We start from the raw sequence: 22535 nt of genomic DNA, 5'->3' as shown, positions 1-22535 counted from the left end.
AGATCTGGATAACTCAAAGAGTAGGGATGTCCTCAACGACAGTGAAGAAGTCTAGAGAAGGGATATGCTTTAGGGGCAAGTTCTGTTCAGGACATATTGAGTTTGTCATGCCTGTGGAACTTCCATTTTGAAATTTAGAGGGGGGGAGTAGCCAAGATGGCAGAGTAGAAGAAGTGCCAAAGGCTCCCAACATTTTCCCTCCAAATAACTTTAAAATAATACTTCACACATTGTGTGATGATCGATTATAATGGACTTAGCTCTTCTCATCAACATGGTAATCAAAGACAGTTATAAAGGATTTGTGTTGGAAAATGCCATTCATATCAAGAGAAAGAACTATGGAGTCTGAATGCAGATCAAAGCATGCTATTTTCACTTTTTAGATGTTTTTAGATGATTCTTCTTTCACAGCATGGCTAATGGGGAAATTTGTGTAATATGAATGCATATGTATAACTTATATCAAATTCCTTACTGTCTTGAGCAGGGGGAGGGAAAAGAGGGAGGGAGAAAATGTTACAAAAAAGAATGTTGAAAACATAATTGAAAAAAGAAATAAATTTTTAAAATAAAATAAAGAAATGCTCAAATTTAATTCTGGTGTATCTGAGCCAACAAAAGGTCAGGGTGAGATATTCTTTTAGTCCAAGAAAAGTAACAGTATAGAAGACGAGATATGCGACATGGGGTGGAGGCTGGCTTAGAGTACACATAAATGCAACAGCAGTAGTGGGACTTGGTGGCAGCAATAGAAGCGGCAGCTGCTTTGGGAGTTCTCAAACCACAGACAGTAATGGGACCTGGCAACTGGTCAGAAAAAAACTATGGGGGACTCAGATGTCCATACTGGATGCATGGTACTGTTGAAGAGTGAAGAGTTTTGACTTTCAATCAAAAAAAGGGTTGAAGCCAAGATGACAGAATAGAGAAAACAGTCTCTCCCAGCATTTCCCTCAGTGAGGAGTAAGCTCAAAGGATCATAAAACTGATACCCTTGGATCCAGCAATAGTATTAGGTCAGTATTCCAAAGAGATTATAAAAAAAGGGAAAAGGGGGGGGCAGATAGGTGGCATAGTGGATAGAGCACCAGCCTTGGAGTCAGGAGTACCTGGGTTCAGATCTGGTCTCAGACACTTAAAAATTACTTAGCTGTGTGGCCTTGGGCAAGCCACTTAACCCCATTTGCCTTGCAAAAACCTAAAAAAAAAAAAAAAAAAGGGAAAAGGGACTCACATGTACAAAAATATTTAAAGCAGTTCATTCTGGTAGCAATGAATTGAAAATTGATAAGATACCAATCACTTGAAGAATGGCTGAACACATTATGATATATGACTGAATTGAAAATTGATAAGATACCAATCACTTGAAGAATGGCTGAACACATTATGATATATGACTGAAATGGAATACTATTGGGCTTTAAAAAATGATGAGTGAGGGGGCAGCTAGGTGGCATAGTGTATAGAGCACCTGACCTGGAGTCAGGAGGACCTGAGTTCAAATCTGGCCTCAGACACTTAACAGGTACTTAGCTATATGACTTTGGGCATGTCACATAACCCCATTGCCTTGCAAAACAAACAAAAACAAAAAAAAAAAATGAGTGGGATAGTTTTAGAAAAACCTGGGAAGATTTTTAGGAATTGTGACGATGTGAACTGAAATGAGCAGAACCAGGATAACATTGTACACAGTAACAATAATATTGTGACTTAGCTACCCAAATCAGGATGATGATCCAATGATTCCCAAGGATCCATGATGAAAAGTGTTACTACCTCCAGAAAGAAAACCGGTCAACTCTTGAGTGCAGTATTTATTTTTCTTATCTTGTAGGTGTCTGTGTATTTTCTTTTGCAACGTAACTAATAGGAGAATATATTCTGCAAGCCTGCACCTGAATATCTGTTATTGTATTATTTGTCTTCTCAGAGGATAGGGAGAAGTATGGAAAGGAGGGTAATTATTTGGAATTCGATTTAAAAACCAAATGTTAAGGGGACAGCTAGGTGGTGCCGTGGATAGAGCACCGGCCTTGGAGTCAGGAGGACCTGGGTTCGAGTCCAGCCTCAGACAGTTCATAATGACCTAGCTGTGTGGCCTTGGGCAAGCCACTTCGCCCCATTGCCTGGAAAAAACTTAAAACAACAGCAACAACAAAACCCTGAATGTTAAAATATGTGTAATTGGTGACTATTTGGGAAGGGCGACTGTTGAGGCAGGACTAGAGCTCAGGGTGGTAAAAGGGACTGGATGGCTACATCTGAAAACTATATGCAGAAAGATTTTGGGAGCTGTGGAGAGAGGAAGAGAGAGAGAGAGAGAGAGAGAGAGAGAGAGAGAGAGAGAGAGAGAGAGAGAGAGAGAGAGAGAGAGAGAGAGAGAGAAGATGCAGGAGAGAGCCTTGTGGAGGAAGGAGGATCCAGAGTTAAGCGACTTGCTCAGAGTCCAGAAGTTAGCAAGTATCTCGATGTGGAATGGGAATTCAAGTCTTCTCTAGCCATTATTTGCAATCTTTTTTAAGACTGACTTTTTTTTTTTACAAAGAACTGCAAATTTGTATTTGAATTTTGTTCTTTTACAAAAAGTACATGTAGACTTCAACCAAAAGAGTAGAAGAACGCGCTTTTCCTTTCCGTGTTCCCTTCTCTGCCGAGGATCGACTTTTTTGCCCATCCGAGCCTGAGATGGGAAAGCAGACTGCGATGTCTTCAAAGCCATTTCAACGTACCCGCCGCGATTTGGTTGTGGCACGGAGCGGCGCGTTCTCCGCGCCAGAGGCGCGCCCTGGAGGTGAGCGCGCGGGCGCGTGGAGGAGCCAGCTCGGCCGCCGCTGCCCGTGCGGCGCCGCTGCTCTGGGGCAGAGCTTCCGCGGCCGCACCACCTGGGCGCGGTGGGGCGGGATGAGGGGGCCCGCGCCGGGGGCCGGGGCCCCGCTCAGGCGGAGGGGCTGCGGGTCCGGGCGGCCGGACGCCCCTGCCCGTGCGGCGCCGCTGCTCTCGGGCAGAGCTTCCGCGGCCGCACCACTCGGGCGCGGTGGGGCGGGATGAGGGGGCCCGCGCCGGGGGCCGGGGGCCGGGGCCCCGCTCAGGCGGAGGGGCTTCGGGTCCGGGCGGCCGGGCGCGCCGGCCCGCGCGCCCGCCGGTTTCTCCCGCAAGGCCCGCCCGGCTCTAGAGCGCGGGGGTCGCCCCCGTCGGAAGGACTCGAGCAGCGCCCGCCCGGGCTATGGCCGCCGTCCGCAAGAAGCTGGTCATAGTGGGCGACGGCTCTTGCGGGAAGACGTGCTTGCTGATCGTGTTCAGCAAGGACCAGTTCCCCGAAGTCTACGTGCCCACGGTCTTTGAGAACTACGTGGCCGACATCGAAGTGGATGGCAGGCAGGTGGAGCTGGCGCTGTGGGACACGGCGGGCCAGGAAGACTACCACCGGCTGCGGCCTCTGTCCTACCCGGACACCGACGTGGTGCTCATGAGCTTCGCCATCGACAGCCCCGACAGCCTGGCGAGCGTCCGCGACAAGTGGGCGCCCGAGGCCCGGCACTTCTGCCCCAACGTCCCCGTCCTCGTGGTCGGGAACAAGAAGGACCTCCGGAACAGCGAGCACAGGCGGCAGGAGCTGGCCGGCGCCAAGCGGGACATGGTGAAGGCCGAAGAGGGCCGGCGGGTGGCCAGCCAGATCGGTGCCTACGGCTATTTGGAGTGCTCGGCCAAGACCAAGGACGGGGTGAGGGAGGTGTTTGAGATGGCCGCGAGAGCGGCTCTGCAGGTCCGAAGGCACAAGAAGAAGTTCGAGTGCGCCGTCTTGTAAACGTGGAAAAGCCCGAGCCTCCCTCGGCCTCAGTCCGGAGTCCTCTGTGTCCGTCTCAGCGCCCGCTTCCCGGCCTCTTTCGTTCATCTCTACCTTACTCTAACACCCACAAATCCACCATCAGCTTGCTATCTGTATTTAGAAGCCCACCTCGACTGGTTCAAGGCCGTCGGCGGCCGAAACACCTGTTCACACCCGTGTCCTTTGGCATTCCTCCTGATAGCCTTCCTCGTTTTCCCAACCAGCACTGATTCGAGGGAATTCCTAACTTCTTATTTCTTTCTAGAAAGAGAAAAAAAAAAAAGGTGATCCCTTTGGTGAACTGAGCTTTAACTAGCTTTAGTCCTGTTGCTGTCGGATGCAGGGCACTCTGGGAGATAAATGTGGAGTCTCTTCCAAGGCTTGATTGGCATAGCTGTATTATTCAGTTGTGTGAAAATGGGACCCAGCCAGAGCCGAGCAAGTCCCCCTAGAGCTGTGGCAAAGCCACAGTTCTATAGTTTCACGTTATTGACATTAGAGTTACTTGTAATTAAGTGTCACTTAATGGATGGTACCAGAAATAAATAAATCTACCCCAGTTTAGATGTAGTTATGTTTTTGCAATATTGATATTTCTTATTTCTTTGGGTTGTTTTCTTTGGGGGGGGGGAGTGCATTTGAACATCAAATCAAATGGAAAAAAAATTGAAATCCCTTTTTGTTGGTTTCTCCAGTGAATTAGTGCCATTAGCAGTGCCTTTTCTACACGACACACCCCAGTGTCTCTTCCCCCCCACCCCATCCCCATCCCAAGTTGGGATGAGTGAATGAATGGCAAATTGGTTCTACCCCGAGGCAATAAGACTGTTCATAAACTGGAGTGATTTGACAGGTGACTTCCCTTAATCTCCTGGGGGAGCTTGCTACCTATTCTCTTGGTTAGTGACCAAAGACCCCTTGGAACTTATCCTTCTTCTACAACCGGCTAGTTAATTGTCCCCCATAAAGACAGTTTCCTAATAAAAACAAAATGATGAAAATGCTCCCTTCCTGCTACTTCCAAGACGTCCTATTACAGTCTTTCTCTTCCCATGTAGATTTTGGCCACAGGAATTTGTCGCTCAGATGACCATGTAATGAGTGGAAACCTGATTGCTAAGTTTCCAGTAATTGTGGGGCATGAAGCAACTGGGATTATAGAGAGTGTTGGAGAAGGGGTGTCTAAAGTAAAACCAGGTAAGGGAGGGAGTTTTAGCCTTGGCGGGGTTCTATGGATTTTTAAAAATATGTTGATAACTGTATTTCAATATAATTGCTCTCCTTGATAATTCTCTATCTTATGTCATGAATGATAAAATCTTACTTTGAGAAAGAGTCCATGGGCTTCACCAGATGGCAGACGAAGTATCTACAACATAAAAAAAGTTGAAGAATCCCCTGCCTTTTGTGAATAATGAGCAGTGCACAAGCCTTAAATGAAGAGAATGGAAATAAATCAACCTAATTCTTGAAAGAGGGATCTTCTTCATAAAATTTAGTTTTATTGATGCCTTTTATTTCCATATCAGAGTGATTTTTAGGTTTACACCAAACTCCAACCTCAACAAAAAAGTTAAACAAATAGGATAATTACGTGATACATCTGACAATGAATGTGGCAGTCTGCCCCATTGGTCTCTAGTAAGATGAAGGAGGTAAATTTTATTCTTTGTAATACAGGTCCAACATTGTTGGGGTAATGCCATTGGTCCTCTTCGAAAACAAAGGTTGAACAATTTTCACTTCATTGTACTTCCTTATAGAATTCCTCCAGATCTTTTTTCTCCCTAGTCTGTATCAAAATGCAGCTATCACATCTAGAGCATTCCCCAAAGGTTGACTGACCCTTTGAATCTATACTCTGAACATTATGACTCATGAGACCCCCATTAACAGTCACCAGAATTAGATCATCACAAATAGCATAGCAAGAGAAGTGCCCTTCTGTCATAGAAATCTGTGGCACCCTCTCTCAAAAATAGAATATTCATGGAAAAAGTGCATATCTCGAGTATAAATGGTGGTACACTAAACATGGAGGACACATGTGTGGTAAAGGCAAATCTAGACTTTCTCGGTACTGTAGGGCAGAGAAGTCCTTAATCTCTTTTGGGGTCCTAATGCAGTTCTACTTCATTATCTTTATTAGGCAGATTGCTAAACTGCATTCTCAGGGAAGAGGACTTTTCTTGCTCCTACTTTTCTTTTCTTGCTGCCAGGATTGCATTTCTTGAAAATATTCCCTCCTCTGATTTAACAATATATCTGTCTGGATTGTGTTTCTCTGCTCCTTGATGGATTAGCGCCTCCTAATGGTTATTGTTCCCTCTCAAAGTTTATATGGCAAAGTGAATTTGGAGGTAGAGGACAGAAATTAAACAAGTGAAATTCTGTCAGATAATCTGTCAAAATGACCGCAAATATAAGTCCTTACCTAATCAAGGGGAGCAGGATGTTTCAAACAAATGCCACCCTGGCTGCCAATTACAAGTCCAAGAGGTTTTAGCCTCAAGACAGATCCTGCCAGGTACATCAATTGTAAGGCAGGAGCTCTGGAGGTTTTTTTCTCCTCTCCTCCTTTTTTTGCTTCACAGGTTCTTTATTCAGAAAGACCAAAAGGAATACTAAGGAGGCTTGGAGAGATTTATTCTTTTTTCATTATACAGCCTTGGCAGCAGGCTCAAGTCCACACAGAAATCTATCTACATAGCCCAAGTTTGCTTATCAGTTCCCCAAGTTCCTGGACTGCCAATCCACTCCAGGTCCACCTTTCCCACCCATATGTCCGCATGTCCACTCCACAACGTCTGGCCCCTAGCCTGGACATTTATAGGGGCCTAGAACAAAGCCAGCATCATGCCAAATCTGAGACTTAAGTATCATAAACTATAAACAAGATGTGTAATTTCGCTGCACACTGGATCCCCCTAATAAGGACTGTACTTCTGGACTGGATACTATAATCATTACTCAGTGAATATTCAAATATGGGTCTTGTATCCAGTAAAGCTGGACCATTGACACTTAAGGAAAATTCATATTCACATCTCGGTCAAATGGTTTATCTTATACTCTTTCTTTCCTCTCCCTAATCCCCATTCTCCTCCAAAAATACCTGTCAGGTTCAGATTTCCAAGTCTGGAACTCTGAATACATTCTGAGTTTAGATATTTAAAATACTCATAGATTTAGCTAATTTGTTCATTCAATCATTTCCTCTAATTTTTTTAACTCAATAAGAGAAGTATTCACACCTGATAAAGGAATGGGAGGGTGTAGACGTATCTAAATAACCCAGTCACTAACACCTTATTACCATCTGGGTCTTCTGGTACTACATCAACTGAGATTGGAGGAGGGAGAGAAAGAAGCTGCCCCCTTTACATAAATATTCCCATATTTCTCTGGATTTCTCCCATCCATTACATAAGATTATGTTACATTCATATACCATGGTTGTTTAAGTATCGCCAAAGAATAGACACCCATTTTGTGACAGATTCTTTACTACCACAGAAAATACTGCTATTTCTTCCAAAGCTAGTAGGGTGCCAGCTTCAGCATCATGATGGCCTTTGTTCAAAATCTGTCTCTAGTATATATATCCTACCTATTGTAAAATCAATATCTTAGTCACACTCTTAGCACTGAAAATTGGATAGTGACTTCTGTAAGTGTAGCACTCCCTCAAGGGCTTATATCTATAGATATTAAATAGTCCCTCCCCCCACTATTATATCATAAAACGATTTTTTAACTTTTTCTTTATTTTGAGCCTTCCTTTTTTCCTTCTTCCCCTTCACCGAGACTGTAAGCAATCAGATGTAGGGTATACCTTGATGTAAAACATTTTCACATTAGTCATTTTGTACAAGAAGATTATAATAAAAGAGAAATAAAAAAATCTGTATATAAACTATCAGTTCTTTCTCTGGAGGCAGATAATATGCTTCATCTTTAGTCCTTTGGATTGTCTTGGATCTTTGTATTGCCGAGAATAGCTAAGTTGTTCACAGTTCTTTATTGAACAACATTGGTGTTTCTGTTTACAACATTCTGGTTCATATTGTGTCAGTTCATCTAAGTCCAAGCTATTTCTGAAATCATTTTGCTTGATATTTTTTTTAATCCCTCATTCTTTTTTTTTTTTTTAGGTTTTTTTTTTGAAAGGCAATGGGGTTAAGTGGCTTGCCCAAGGCCACACAGCCAGGTAATTATTGAGGCTGGATTTGAACTCAGGTACTCCTGACTCCAGGGCCAGTGCTCTATCCACTCTCTCGCCACCTAGCTGCCCCATTTGACATTTTTTTTTTTTAGCAAAATAATCTTCCATTACCATCCTATATCACAGCTTATTTTGTCATTCCCCAATTGATGGGTATCCTCAGTACTATTCTTGTTAGTTTGAGGTCTCTATAGGGTTGTAGATGTTGTAGTTTTTAATATCACACATGCACACAACACAAAATCCTCAAGCACCTAGGATGAATGCCTAGGATATGATAGGTGCTCAAAAATATTAATTTGGCTATTTTGAAGGATTATTTCTAAACAATGCCTTACATCAGGATTTTTGTCTCTTTTAGGAGACAAGGTCATCCCACTCTGCTTACCACAGTGTGGTAAGTGTTCTTCCTGTATACACCCTAATGGCAATTTGTGTGTGAAGTTTTTGTGAGTACCTCTCTCTCTTATTGAGATGTGATTTTAATTACCCCTATACTACCATTAGAGCCAATTCATTTATGAGTGCCTTTGATGTATTGAATAGATTATCCAGAAAGGGAGTCTTGTCTGATGGCACCACCAGATTTACCTGCAAAGGGAAGCCTGTCTACCACTTCATAAACACCAGTACCTTCACTGAGTATACAGTGGTGGAGGAAGACTCAGTGCTAAAAATCGATGCTGATGCTCCTCCAGAAAAGATCTGTTTGATTGGCTGTGCATTCTCAACTGGCTACGGAGCCGCCATAAAGACTGCCAAGGTAAGGAAAGATGCTTTTCTTGGCACACTAAAGATTGGCGCAGAGGTTAAAAAAAGCTTTTTCTAAAACACACCTTTTATTCAAGTGCTGTCTGCATCATACAAAACACCTAGCTACAAACAAAATAGCCAATTAATCACATAGAATACTTTGTCTTCATAAATATATAATGGCTAAAAACAAAAACATTCAGAAATATGAATTTTTTTTCATCCAGATAATTTTGGCATCAAGTAGACACAGGTACAATTTCTAATATGGTTCATCAGTGATTTCAGAGAATTCACATTTATTACAATAGAAATGCTTTCATTTAATGAATGAATTAAAAAGAATTTATCAAACATTTATGAAATGCAAATCATAAGTGAAAGAACTACTCCCTGCATCCCAGGAGCTCACATTCAAATGGGGTAATACCTAGTTTTCTGCTGCAAGCTAGAACTATGGTATAGACAATAATAGAAAAAAACAAAATCTCATTTGTTTGGGTCCCATTAAATTGAATTTTGGTTGATTAGAACACAAGGCATATGGTTCTGTAAAAAATTCCTCCACCAAGTCTTATTCCAAGGCATCTCCTAAATATGGAAGTGACGATGGAATCTTAAATCCCATAGCAGCAGATCCCAAGGTCTTCTTATGATGGGAACATTCCAGGGTAGTCCTGCAACACAATGATTATCTTTTCCAAATACCAGCCTAACAACTTGAATTCCTTCAGGAGGTAGAAACAACTGAGCTTAGCAAACTATCAAGAGGCCAGTTTCCTCCCACCTGGCCACCTGGCCACCATATGCTTGTTCTTGCTCTGCTCCATTCACTCAATTTGGCTTTCCCCTTGAGTTTCTATCTATGGGAGCTGGTGATCTGGGGTCTCTCCACCCAGCACCTTAATTCTTCTGTCAGAGATTACCATGTAAATTTTCTTCTTCCACAAATGACTTTTTCAAAATATTGATTGGAGAGCTATCAATCCAGGACTCATTTTACCTTGTCTAAGCCTCAACAATGGAATTGTGGCTTTGCTCCTCTCCCCACCTCTCTTCCAATGTCCAGTCCCTAATGCTACCTTCCAGCCATCCAGAGATGACCTGCTTTTGCGTTTCCTTGAAGTGCTGTATTAACCCTTCCTGGTCTCTTATGCCCCAAATCTAAGTTCCAAGGCTGGAGGGCAGCTGCCTTCTCCTAGATATGGGTGAGATTTATTTACCTCAATCCAATCCAATTCAACAAATATTTATTAAGTTCTGACCATGTGTCAGTCACTGTGGGAAGATCTTGGAACACCAAAAAAAGAAAAAATCAGTCAGCCCTCCCCTCAAAGTCAGGGATTAAAAATGGATTATTTGATTTGTATTTGGGGATCAAAGAAACTTCAGAGATAGGGGCAAATGAACCAAGAGTTTCAGAGGCATGAGTCAATGAGCAAACATTTAATAAGCAAGCAACTACCCTCAAGGAACTTAGGTTCTCTCAGAAAAATGCTGCATATTCACAGATAAGTAAATACAAGATATGTGCCAAAGATATAGAGATGAGAAAAATTGTATGATCTTTTCCTGAAAGCGACAGGGGAAGTGAGGGAATGGGGACGGTGGTTGTCCTGCAGCCTAGTTTGGCTCAAGGCACCTTGAATTAAGAATTCTGGGAAGCCAAGATTCTCCTGTATATAGCTTATTATTGACTTAAAACACATTTGCTGCCTTTCTGCAATGAATAAGTCCCACTTATCTTCTATTAAGAGTCTGATCTGAGGGAATCTTAAAAGTGTAGTTTGTGAAAGTAAGATTGTGGATGCCCTGATTTTGAGAATGCATACTTAAATATATCTTCAGCAAATATCCTAGAGTTCTAATAGAAAAATTATTGCCTCTATCTGAATGAACAGTATACATTTCCTGTTTACCTGTCCTTGAGTGCCAGGTCTGATCTGTTCCTGGTAAACGTTAAGATTTGGGTATGCAATGAAATCCCATTAAGACAACTGGTCAGAACAAAAGATCCTTGAGTGAATGTTTCCCTTCTATCCTGCTGATTAACCTGCATTTCCTGAGCCTTGGGTTTCAGTTTTATTGAACACAGTTCAGAAGGGCAATACTGACCCTCCTGTGAATTTATATGATGCTACCTCATTAAAGATTGTTTTCAGTTTAAGGGGAGGGACAGGAAGGAAGAGAGAGAGAGAGAGAGAGAGAGACAGAGACAGAGACAGAGACAGAGACAGAGACAGAGACAGAGACAGAGAGAGAGAGAGAGAGAGAGAGAGAGAGAGAGAGAGATCTCCAGAGAAGGGAAGAAAAAAGTTAAAAAATAAAAGAAAATTATATAACATGTATATTTGGAGGGAATAGCAAATTTTACATGGTAAATTTGCAATTCCATGTGCACTTCCATACACATCATTTTTATAGTACTGTGATATGAAAAAAGCTTGTATTATTCTATAAATTGAAAATAAAATAAATTTAAATCAAGAAGAAGAAGAAATGAAAGAAGAAGGAGAAAGAGGAGGAGGAGGAGGAGGAGGAGGAGGAGAAGAAAGAAGAAGAAGAAGAAAACAACAATAACAACATTATCTCTAAATGGAAAACTGAATCTTAGGTTCTCCTCAGAGAGGCAAATGAAGGATTTGGTGGAGTGAGTTCTATAGAGAATCAGAGACAGCAACAATCACTACTTTGGGGATGTCCTGATTGTACAAACATGTCTGTGTTTGCTTATGTGCACACCAATGAATACTTATAATTAACGAGGAAATAAAGACAGTAAGATACATACAGTATTATTAGGAGTACAATTTAGAGCATTGTAAAATGCAATTGCCTTAATTCGAAAACAAAGAGTAAAGTTCTATACTGTCTCATCTAGTTGGGGAATTGACTGGCACTGCATTCTCTTTTATTTTTCTTACCCGAATATTTTAATATATCAGACTAAGCATCGAATCTTCAGCACACCACTTTGGCATCTGGACCAATTCTCTTACTTTATCAATATCCGCCCTTTTCTCAGAAACATAGATGCTCATCCCCAAATTTTTAATAAACTTGGTTTTTTCTTCTAGTGACCTGTTGAATCAGGGTAGCTGAATTTGATTCAAGCTCAGTATGATTTCCTTCAAGAATTCCCTCATATTTGGGGGCCTGAAGAAAAATACAAACAAGACAAGCTTTGATGTGTACTCTTCCAGTTTTTCACCCAAGAAGTTTCTGTTTTCGACAAGCGAGCCATTCTCCTGAATAACAATATTGATGAGGAATGGAACGTATACCCACCTACTACTTTACCAAAACCTAAATATCAACTTTAATCGTGTTTTTCACACCAATACAAATCAGATGAAATGTTTTGAGTTCTTTTTAATTTCCTCATTCCTTGGCAACCCGGGACTTTTTGTTTTCTTCTTTCCAAAGAGTTGCAATAGCATTGACATGAAATCCCTTAACAGGATACTCTGGGGCCCTTCACAACGAGTGCCCACTTTTCAGGCAATAAGTCAACATTTTCTTGGATGTTAACAGTGTGGTTGCTTAGACTGACCTTCCTTTTGGTTCTGGATGGGTCCTGGGTTTTCAGAGGCAATGCCCCATGGACCATAAAATCTGGCAGCTTCACACTGACCCAAATCTATTATGGTAGCTCAGGTTCAAGACTGGAATGAAATAAAACCATGTAGACAATAAGATAATTGAAAATTCACCAAATAAAATTTATATTTGGTGAGGAAAAGCTTTGGTTCAGTAGGGTATAGCTTCCCTGTACCTATGTTCATTTACCAATCAGAAATCTGAGGGAAAAGCTGGTGGCTTCCTGTGCCCTAGCATTTTTATGTCTACTCTAAAAAACCAAGAATCTATATAAAGTTTCCTAGGATTAAGACCATGAGTTCATCTTTTTTTTTGGGGGGGGGGGGATGTGACTTGCCCAGGGTCACATGGCTAGTAAATATCTTAGGCTGCATTTAAATTCCAGGGCTGGTGCTCAATTCACTCTACCACCTAGATGTCCCAATGAAATTACATTCTTTAAAATGGAATTTTAAGGGTAAAACAAATTGTATTTTGTGAGTTTATCAAATAATGTCATCTGACAGGTTTCAAATTAGTCTGGGACAGTGACAGCAGAAAATGACTCCTAGATATAATTTAGTTCCAAAACTCCCTATAGTACATTCTATACAATGAAATATAGTTCAAGTGTTTAAAAATTCCATATTGGGTTTCCTGGAACAACTTATTTTTGAACCATCTTTATAACTGATTCAAAATTAATGGCTATATTAAAGACTGACGGAGTGCTATCTGTGGGGTGGGGGTGGGGGGAGGGAAGCAAGATTGGGAGAAAATTGTAAAACTCAAATAATATCTTTAATAAAAAAAATAATGGCTATTTGCTGCAAATGCCATGAGACCATATTAAAATTGCCCTAGTATGACTCAATAAATAACTTATTCATTGCTCAAAATGATTTTTAAACACTTACTGTCCATTGTCCCAAACATTGTTCAGTATCTTACATAGTGACTGCTTAGTCAAAATTTGTTGTATTTTAATTTGTTGAATGTGTTTCAAGTATATTTGTTAAGCTGTATAAAAAGATATAACTCAGATGGCGCAGTGGATAGAGCACCGGCCCTGGAGTCAGGAGGACCTGGGTTCAAATGTGACCTCAGACACTTCATAATTACCCAGCTGTGAGGCCTTGGGGAAGCCCCTTAACCCCATTGCCTTGCAAAATCTAAAACAAACAACCAACCAACCAAACAAATAAATAAATAAAAAGATATAACTCAAAAAACTTAGGATTGGCAAAGAAGGTAGGGAAGTTTTGATGTGTGTGGGGCAGATGACAGTTGGAATGATGTGCTGATTTTTTTAATACATACTCTTTATCAATGTTAAGAACAAGAATCGCACTGAATGATCAGTATACCATGAGAGTACAATGAACATTATTGAGCTCATGGAGACACTGACGTTTGTGACAATCAGTAATTAATCGGTTACTCAGTCAATGAGGATCTAGTGAATGACTGAATAACATCATCAATAAAAGGTCCACACTGTGTCACGGATTGAGTTCGACATGGAATATAAGAGGAAATGAACCCCTTCCTTCCTTGAAGAAGTTTTCCTTCTATTAATGGAAATAAGATGCCTGTTTAAGCAGAAACAAGATGCATTTCAAACCAATATATTTTTTGGTGTTAGAAGAGGTCTTATAAAAATCAAAGTAAATCTGTATCAGCAAAGTGTTTGCACATTCTGTCTCGAAGAACACCTGTGTGCATTTCTTTCCATGAAAATTTCTGAGATTAGCAGCTAACAACAGTGCTGTCTCTAATTTCTGAATTATTTTTTCCAATTATTCCATTCTCTTCTAATGTTTCTAATTATTCTAAAGTACTTATTGTTCTCAACTAAGTAGCTCAGGAATTGGAGTGCTGATTTTGGAATCGGGAAGACCTGAGTTCAGATTCTACCTTTGGATACTTTGTTAGCCATGTTACCTTGGGAAAATTACCCAACCTCAACTGAAAATGGGCATCATAATATTAATAATACCTACCTCTAATGGTTGTGAAGATCAAATGTGAGCTGATATTTGTTTGTTTTTTAAACTTTATTTTTTATTAAAGCAATGGGGTTAAGTGACTTGGCCAAGGTCACACAGCTGGGTAATTATGAAGTGTCTGAGGCAGGATTTGAACTCAGGTCCTCCTGACTCCAGGGCCGGTGCTCTATTCACTGCGCCACCCAGCTGCCTTGTGAGCTGAGATTTGTGACATGATTAGCAAACCTTAAAGTGTTATTTAGGTACTAAATTTTATCATGATTAATTATTATTATTATTATTGGACAATCATTCATCGGTGGTTCCAATGGACTAGTGTTCTAGATTTCAAGTTTCCCAAATTCAACAGTCTCAGTTTTATTGAATCAATAATTAATTATCAAGGTCCTGCATTTTTTCATCCCCATAGGTCACCCCTGGATCTACTTGTGCTATTTTTGGGTTGGGAGGAGTTGGTCTCTCCATTATTATGGGCTGTAAAGCAGCAGGCGCTTCCCGGATCATTGGCGTAGACATCAACTCACGCAAATTTGAGAAGGCCAAGGCTGTAGGAGCCACTGAGTGTGTCAACCCCAAGCACCATACAAAGCCCATCAGTGAAGTACTGAAGGAAATGACCGGCGATTCTGTGGAGTTCACCTTTGAGGCCGTTGGACAAGATGAAACCGTGGTAAGCTCATCAGTACATAAAAAGGAGAATTTGAGATCCAACTAAATGGCTACCTCAGTTCAACTGTGAGCAATAGTTTAATTCATTAAGAGAACCCTTAGGACTCAAAGGTTTAGACAAAAGCCATATTTGTATTTTTAATTTCAATTAATCTGCAAGGAACTTAATAAGAATCCACTATGGGCAGGCACTGTGCTGCATTCTTGAAATCCAAATTCAAAAGTGAGAGAGTTCCTGCCCTCAAGGGGCTTCTATTCTCTGAAAAGATGTTATCAAATATACATGCCTGGGGGCAGCTAGGTGGCACAGTGGACAGACCACCGGCCCTGGAGTCAGGAGGACCTGAGTTCAAATGGGGTCTCCAACACTTAATAATGACTTAGCTGTGGGCAAGTCATGTAACCCCATTGCCTTGCAAAATACACAAAACAAAAACAAAAAACTCAAATGCATATGCCTACCTTAGTTATTGAGTCAAAGAGATAGCATGTGGAGCCATAGATTGTCGCACCATTTCCAGTAGCAATAATAACACTGATATGATTCTTGCTCTCAGAGCAAGAACAAGAAATTTAAAACTGGAGAAGGGGTGATTCTTAGTGGTGAGGCAAATGGCAAGGTGTCTATATCAGGAGGATCCTGGGAACCTGCTGGGAGATAAAATGCAATGTGAACTGTGATCTGGGGCTGGCTATATGTATATGTATATGTATATGTATATGTATATGTATATGTATATGTATATGTATATGTATATGTATATGTATATGTATATGTATATGTATATGCATACGCATATGTATACGTATATGTATGTGTATATGTATATGTATATGTATATGCATATGCATATGCATGTGTATGTGTATGTGTATATATGCACACATATGTATATGTATATGTATGTATGTATATAGTGGTTGAAAGTTTTCATTCACTCATTCACCCACTGACAAATATTTTTACATACTCACTAAAGCCTTAGATTAGTTTTACATTGCTAAGGTCAACAATCATCCTACAATGTTAGTTTGAGAAGGATTAATTGCTTATAACATAAACAATTCAAGGAAAATACATACTTTTTAAAAAAAATAATAGCTATCATTTATATAGTGCGTTATATAAAAGTGCAAAGCACTTTTACAAGTTTTATCTCATTCCGTCCTCACGACAATCCTGCAATGTAGTGAGAATAAATAATAGGTTTAAAAATGAGTGAAGCATCTGGGCAAGTTGGAATGATAGAAGGTAATGGCTAAGTAAAGAGATTTCATGATTCATTACTAAAATGGAACAAGTTATTATCTCCATTTTACAAATGAATAAACAGAGGCAAGTAGAGGATCATATGACTAGTAAATTTTGTGGCTAGATTTGATATTAGGTCTTCCTGAATCCAGGTCCAGTACTTACTATCTCCCAAACTAATGAGGAGAAAATTTGTATGATCTGAAAAATGACTCTGTGCTCTAACTGAGGGACACAAAGAGGAAAAGGGACACATTTAGGGCTATCAGAGGCTCTTTTGCAAATCTTACAAGTTATTTCTGAGGGATTCACTCTTCCCTATTTCCTTGTTAAAATTTTTGTTTTATCTTTATGAAATAAAACAAGCATTTCCATAACATTGTGAAATTTTAAAAAGATGATTGTACAAGAAATTGAAAATCTACCTTGTACAACTCGTTCTTTCTTTCAATACTACAACAAAATATTCATGTAAATTTCATTTTCCTCTTTTTTCTCCCCCCATGGATGCCATTAAATGCAAATATATATATATATATATATGTATTTATGCATATTTTGTAAATATAAATGTATATTCAATTACTCTATACATACTTCCAGTTATCGGTTTTTTCTCTGGATGCAGATAGCATCTTTGTTTCTATGTCCTTTCCCCATCTGAGCTTTCTGGTTTCTGGTGTATAAAAGAGAAGAGAGGAGAAGGAAATGATATACTTAACCTATTTCCTTATAGGAAGCAAGAAGTTACCTCTCCCATAAACATGTGGTTTTCCTATTTCTTTTAAAATCTTAAATTAAAGATCAACAAATCAATGGTTTAAAAGTTTTGGTCCACTTTGATTATTTATCATTTGTTTTACTATTATTATTATTATTATCATTGTTGTTGTTACTGATTAGGCAATATGGCCGATGATTGTGCTGTTAGAATACTTCAGTGCTGAAAGTACCATGAATAAGAAATAATTTCTTAAAAATCCAGCAGGGTACTGTAGGAAAAATACTGAATTTCAAGTTGAGCTTTGCTGCTTTAAACTGGAGTTCAAATTTTGACTGTCTTTTACTACCTCGTAACCCTGGGGAAACTGTTTCCCTTCTCTGTACCTCAATTGTCTCGCCATTCCTGGGATTGTTAGACTAGAATAATCTCTAAGGTCCTTTCTGTCTCTAAATCTACAATCTTATTTTTCCACCCTCTCTTTTCTGTTTTGAAGGGATGGAAATGAATAGGGCTTGGACTAGGAGCCTCCAAGTTTCTACAGTAATTAAAATAGCATTCATGGAACTAAAGCTAAGAGATGTTGGTGGGTGGTGGGGGGGTGCTTGAGATGACATGCTCCTCCTTCTCCATGCCTTTGTACAGTTGGTTCTCCAAGTCTGGAATGAATTACTTCTTCACCTATTTCATAAAAACCAAAGTTTCACTCAAATCTTAGCTATTTCTTACACAAAGCTTTTCCTGATCCTCCCAAATATTCATTGGTCCCCAACTCCACATCCAAATTGACTTGAATTTACTTTGTATAGTTTTATACTTATATTTGTAAGTATCCCTACACATCCCTACCACCACCCTGCGACCTTGCCCAGAGAATGCAGAATCCCCAAGGGCAGTAACTATTTCATTTTTGTTTGATATAAACAGTCCTCACTTGGCAGAGCTCCTGGTAAATAGTAAGCATTGAATAGATTGTTGATTTATCAATTTGGGGGACTATGTTAGATGGTGGCAATGTAGCAAAGCACATATCTAAGTTCCATTTTCTCTTTCATTTCTGCATCAGATTGAGGCCCTGGCTTCCTGCCATATGAGCTACGGCATCAGTGTGGTCATAGGGTGTCCTCCGCCATCTAAAATGCTCACGTATGATCCCATGCTACTGTTCACTGGACGCACCTGGAAAGGATGTACCTTTGGAGGTATGTGGCTGAGAAATGAAGCAAAATGGAGAGGAAGGAATGGCTATTTCAAAAAGAGAGAAAGTATTAAGTGGGAGCACAGGTATTGTGATAAGAAAAGAAATACAGCAAAATAGTAAAATAATTTAGAAAGACAGCCCCTGATCTCAAGGAGCTTACATTCTAGTGGCATGGGCGGGGGGGGGGGGGGGTATCTACACAAAAAAGGGAACTGAAGGAGAGGGGAAATGTGTGGAGGCAAGAAGGAAAAGTGCAGAAAGGAAGGAGTCAAGAGGAGTCAGGAGGAGAGAAATGGTCAAGTATACTCTGGATTCTTCATGTTTGACAGGAATATAACCAAGTAGAAGAGGGGCCACATTAGCGGGGTCATGTGAAGATAGGTGAGAAAGGTAGTGACTCATAGGTAGAAAAATATTGGAAATTCTGCCATGTCTTTTGTTAAATGAAAGCCTATGATGTCAAACTATTTTAAGAAGTATGCCATGGGAAAAAGGGGGGTTCTTTGAGTGAGGTGCAGAGAATCACCTAAAGAAGGAATTTGAAGATGTCAAAGAAGACAAAGGATAATTATTAAGTTCTTAGACTGAAAGCTCTCTCACTATGGCACCTCTAATGAATTTTTCAAAAGGCTTAGCTCATTCTGATTTAGAAACCAAAGAAATATTTCCCCTGGGAGGCATTGTTATGGCTAGAAGCTCCTTTTTATTCCAATTTTTACTGATATCTTTTTTCCCCCATCAACTTTATTCCTAAACATCTATGTCCACCCTTCCCTACCCAGAGAACCATCTCTGGTTAAAAAAAAAAAAAAAAGAAGAATAAAGGATGGGCTTGGGGAGGGAGCAAAATTTAGCAAAACCAATTCTCAGTCAAGTTGGACAGTGTGAGCAATGCTCCACAACCATAAACCCTGCTTCTGGAAAGGAGGATGGTTATATTTTCTTACTACTCCCTTAGGATCAATCTTTTAAATTAGATATCATTCACTTTTGTGGGGTGCAGAGCATTTTTTTCATCTGTATTAGTGTCATTGTATATTGTTTTCTTGATTTTGCTTCCCTTTACTCTGCATTAGTTTTTATACTCAAGATGATCTATAGATTTCATAGTAATGATTTCTCACAGTTCAATTATAGTAATTTATAAAAATTTTTTAAAAATTACAGTTACATTTGTGTGTGAAACCTGAGGTTCTGGTTTGTTCTATTATTTTTTTCTCTCACTCCCTACCCCAATTCAAGTGGCCAGATATGAATCATCAGATGGTTCCGGAGGAGAAAGTGAGGCTAGTGACATTGAACAGCCCCCCTGACTTAATGCGATTCACTCACATGTCATGGCATCACCCCCTTGATGTCATGAACCTCTTCAAAAACAAAGGATAAATAACATTATTTTGTTTAGTATTTATATGGGCAATACAGATAAATTTCCCAGATTGCTAAAAAGCACTTTCCATTGCAAATTAGAGTAAATAACGAATTATAGAAATCTGTGGATTCATACTATGACAGAACAGTTGAACCTCATAATAGTAACTCATATTTATAATTTTTAGAAGTGTTTCAAAGTTAGAAAATATTTTCCTTGCAAAGATCCTTTGAGATGAGTAGCAGAGGTATCATTCTCATTTTTATGGATAAGCTACTGAAGCTCAGAGAGGTTATATAGTTTACCCAGAATCATATCGCTTACAATGATCATTTCATATATTTAAAAGCAGATCTCCCATCTCCAAGGCCAGCTTTATTTATCCTGCATGATGTTGGCCCTGACAGATAAATTCAGACTGAGCTTTTTTGGTTGCTCCTGGAGAGTGGAGAGCTGAGGGGAGGGTCATTTCACATGGATTAGGTAATATAATGAAGCCTTTAGGGTGATAGGCTCCATTATGTATCATTTTGAAAGTACCTACACCACATTATAATTACCATCAAATCTACATCCTTCCTGTCTTCTCTATCAGTGTTCTCATCCACACTTGGCATGAGGCTTTAGGTGTTGGAGCACCAGACTGGTGTCAAGATTTCAGACCCAATTCTTACTCTCCTAATAATAATTATTCATACAGCCAAAATTGTCACGTTGACCCCTCTGGGTCCAACTCTTTGTGATATTTGGTGTTTTCTCTCTCTCTCTCTCTCTCTCTCTCTCTCTCTCTCTCTCTCTCTCTCTCACACACACACGCACACACACACACACACACACACACACACACACACACACACACACAGCAGTTGGGTTCACTCAAGAGTCTAAGGTCAAATTTGAACTCAGACCCTCCTGACTCCAGGGTGGATGCTCTCTAGACACTGTACCACCTAAGCATCATTTGAGATTTTCTAGGCAAAGATACTGCAGTGGTTTATCATTTTCTTCTCCAGGTCATTTTACAGATGGGGAGACTGAGGCAAACAGGGTTAAGTGACTTGCCATGGTTCACACAATTAGTAAGTGTCTGAGATTAGATTTGAACCCAGAGTTTAGTCTATGCCTTGTAACATATATGTAAATTGTTTCTGGGTAAAAAAAAAAAAAAAACATTTTTTGATCTTCTGGAGAAAAATGAGTGAAAGGAAGAAAATGGAAAACCAAGAGAGAACAAGGAGTATAAAATTTAGCCAATAATACTCCCTGGTTGTTCTTATTGTGGAAAATTGGACATTCTTTGATTTGTTAGTTTTGGATATGATTAGGTGAAGCATTTATTATGTGCAGTATTCAAAGTATTATGCTATTTATCTTGGGAATATAAAGAAAGTATAAGATAACATCTCTGTCTTCAAGAAACTTAACACATCCACCTTAATTCAGAATCCCTTTGGGAACCTCTGTAACTCACTGGCCCACACAGATCACCTGGAAAATTTAGTATCTGATACTCCCAGTGAATTATCATCAATTGTCCTTTATGGCACTACAAATTTCAAAACATTAATACGTTTATTTAAATATTAATGGAAACTGATATAACTTGCATCTGATTCCAAAGAATATAACAATAAAGACAAAGTGAACAACCTTCTTCCCTAAGAGACTTATATAGACCTATACTCAGTCAGTGTCACCAGTTACTGCTTTTCATGAATGCTTCTAGTTGCTGTATTTTTTCTTATCTCTGCTATAATAGTCCTCAGGTCAGAGGAGATGATGGTCATGTTGTCCCTATTTCCTAGTAAACTTCTCAATCTATTCATCATTCTCTGCCTTTTGGCTGATCTCTTGTCCTACAATAGATGGTGCTAGTCTCCTTTCCTAGAGGATCAGATGTCTTATACTGGCATGCATAAGAACAAATCTTAGAATTTGATTTAATGGCTCAAAAACATATTCTTTCAATCTTCTTAAACTTCCATTTATTCATATTTCCCATTATACTGAGCCTTACATAAGAAAGATCTAGTGATGGTAAGAAAGACAGGAATTCTTTGTTCTGCCACCCCATATAGACTTACAATTGAGTGACTTCTTTTTGCACATCTTTCCTCATCCATTAAGATTGTGTCTCTTCCCATCATGTCAGTCCTTCATGCTAGACTTCATGGCTTCCTGCTTCTTTCTAATTCTCCCTATAGTTCTCTGTCCTTTAGTATAGCTTGGATGGATTATCTAAATTATTCAGGGCTACTTTCAAAAATACTTATAAAGAAGAAGGCGACAAAGGTCCAACCAACTGCTCTTGGTGTGATCAGATCATGTCAGGTCAGAATGATGTGATTAAGGAGGAAAGACAAAGACAATTTCTGTCTCTGGTAAGTGGTGATGATGTTGCACTATTAAACATATAATGATTTGCAAGAATCATACAAGCCAGATTATGGAGAGCATTCTGTAAACATTCATCTAACACAAGCTAAAAAGCACTACCTAGAAAATGAAAATTGTGAGTGAAATTCAACAAAGGTAGACTGAGGTGCATTTTCCCAAAACAATATAATGGTTTCTTAGCAGGACACAAAGCTGTCAATAGAATGGGACAATGCCTGCCTCAGTTAAGCCAAGAACTCCAAGATGGAGATGGAATTTCTTTTTATAAAGGAAAAGAATAGGCACAACTGATTATAGGGTTGGCAGCACTGAGGGATGTGGATAACAAGGAAAGAAGAGACCAAGTCCTGTGGGACCAAGACTACACTTCTCTGTTTCAGATAAATATTTTATAGCTTTATTGGACCCCTCTTATATTCTGAAGCTACTGATAGTGGACTATGAGTAGTACTCTCACTGGCTCTTGAGAAGAAGATGAGACACCTTTAATTGTATATATATTGTGGAAATGTATCTGGTCAA

The 22535-nt window shown here is 39.7% G+C and overlaps 1 protein-coding gene and 1 pseudogene across 1 annotated transcript in view; both read left to right on the top strand.

Annotated features, from left to right (window-relative positions):
* Positions 1 to 22535, top strand: part of LOC141517258 (all-trans-retinol dehydrogenase [NAD(+)] ADH7-like) — a 31624-nt gene that overhangs the window by 4246 nt on the left and 4843 nt on the right. Inside the window, exons 3-7 of the mRNA XM_074228091.1 lie at positions 4894 to 5032; positions 8422 to 8509; positions 8607 to 8823; positions 14811 to 15071; positions 18110 to 18245. Of these exons, the coding sequence (XP_074084192.1) occupies positions 4894 to 5032; positions 8422 to 8509; positions 8607 to 8823; positions 14811 to 15071; positions 18110 to 18245 (841 nt within the window). The remainder of the gene's footprint in view (positions 1 to 4893; positions 5033 to 8421; positions 8510 to 8606; positions 8824 to 14810; positions 15072 to 18109; positions 18246 to 22535) is intronic.
* Positions 3093 to 4394, top strand: LOC141517259 (transforming protein RhoA pseudogene; annotated as a pseudogene).

This window comes from Macrotis lagotis, chromosome 3, assembly GCF_037893015.1.
Source record: "Macrotis lagotis isolate mMagLag1 chromosome 3, bilby.v1.9.chrom.fasta, whole genome shotgun sequence".
Classification (NCBI taxonomy): domain Eukaryota; kingdom Metazoa; phylum Chordata; class Mammalia; order Peramelemorphia; family Peramelidae; genus Macrotis; species Macrotis lagotis.
The sequence above is the reverse complement of the archived record's forward strand: the minus strand, read 5'-3'. Positions and strand labels throughout refer to the sequence as shown.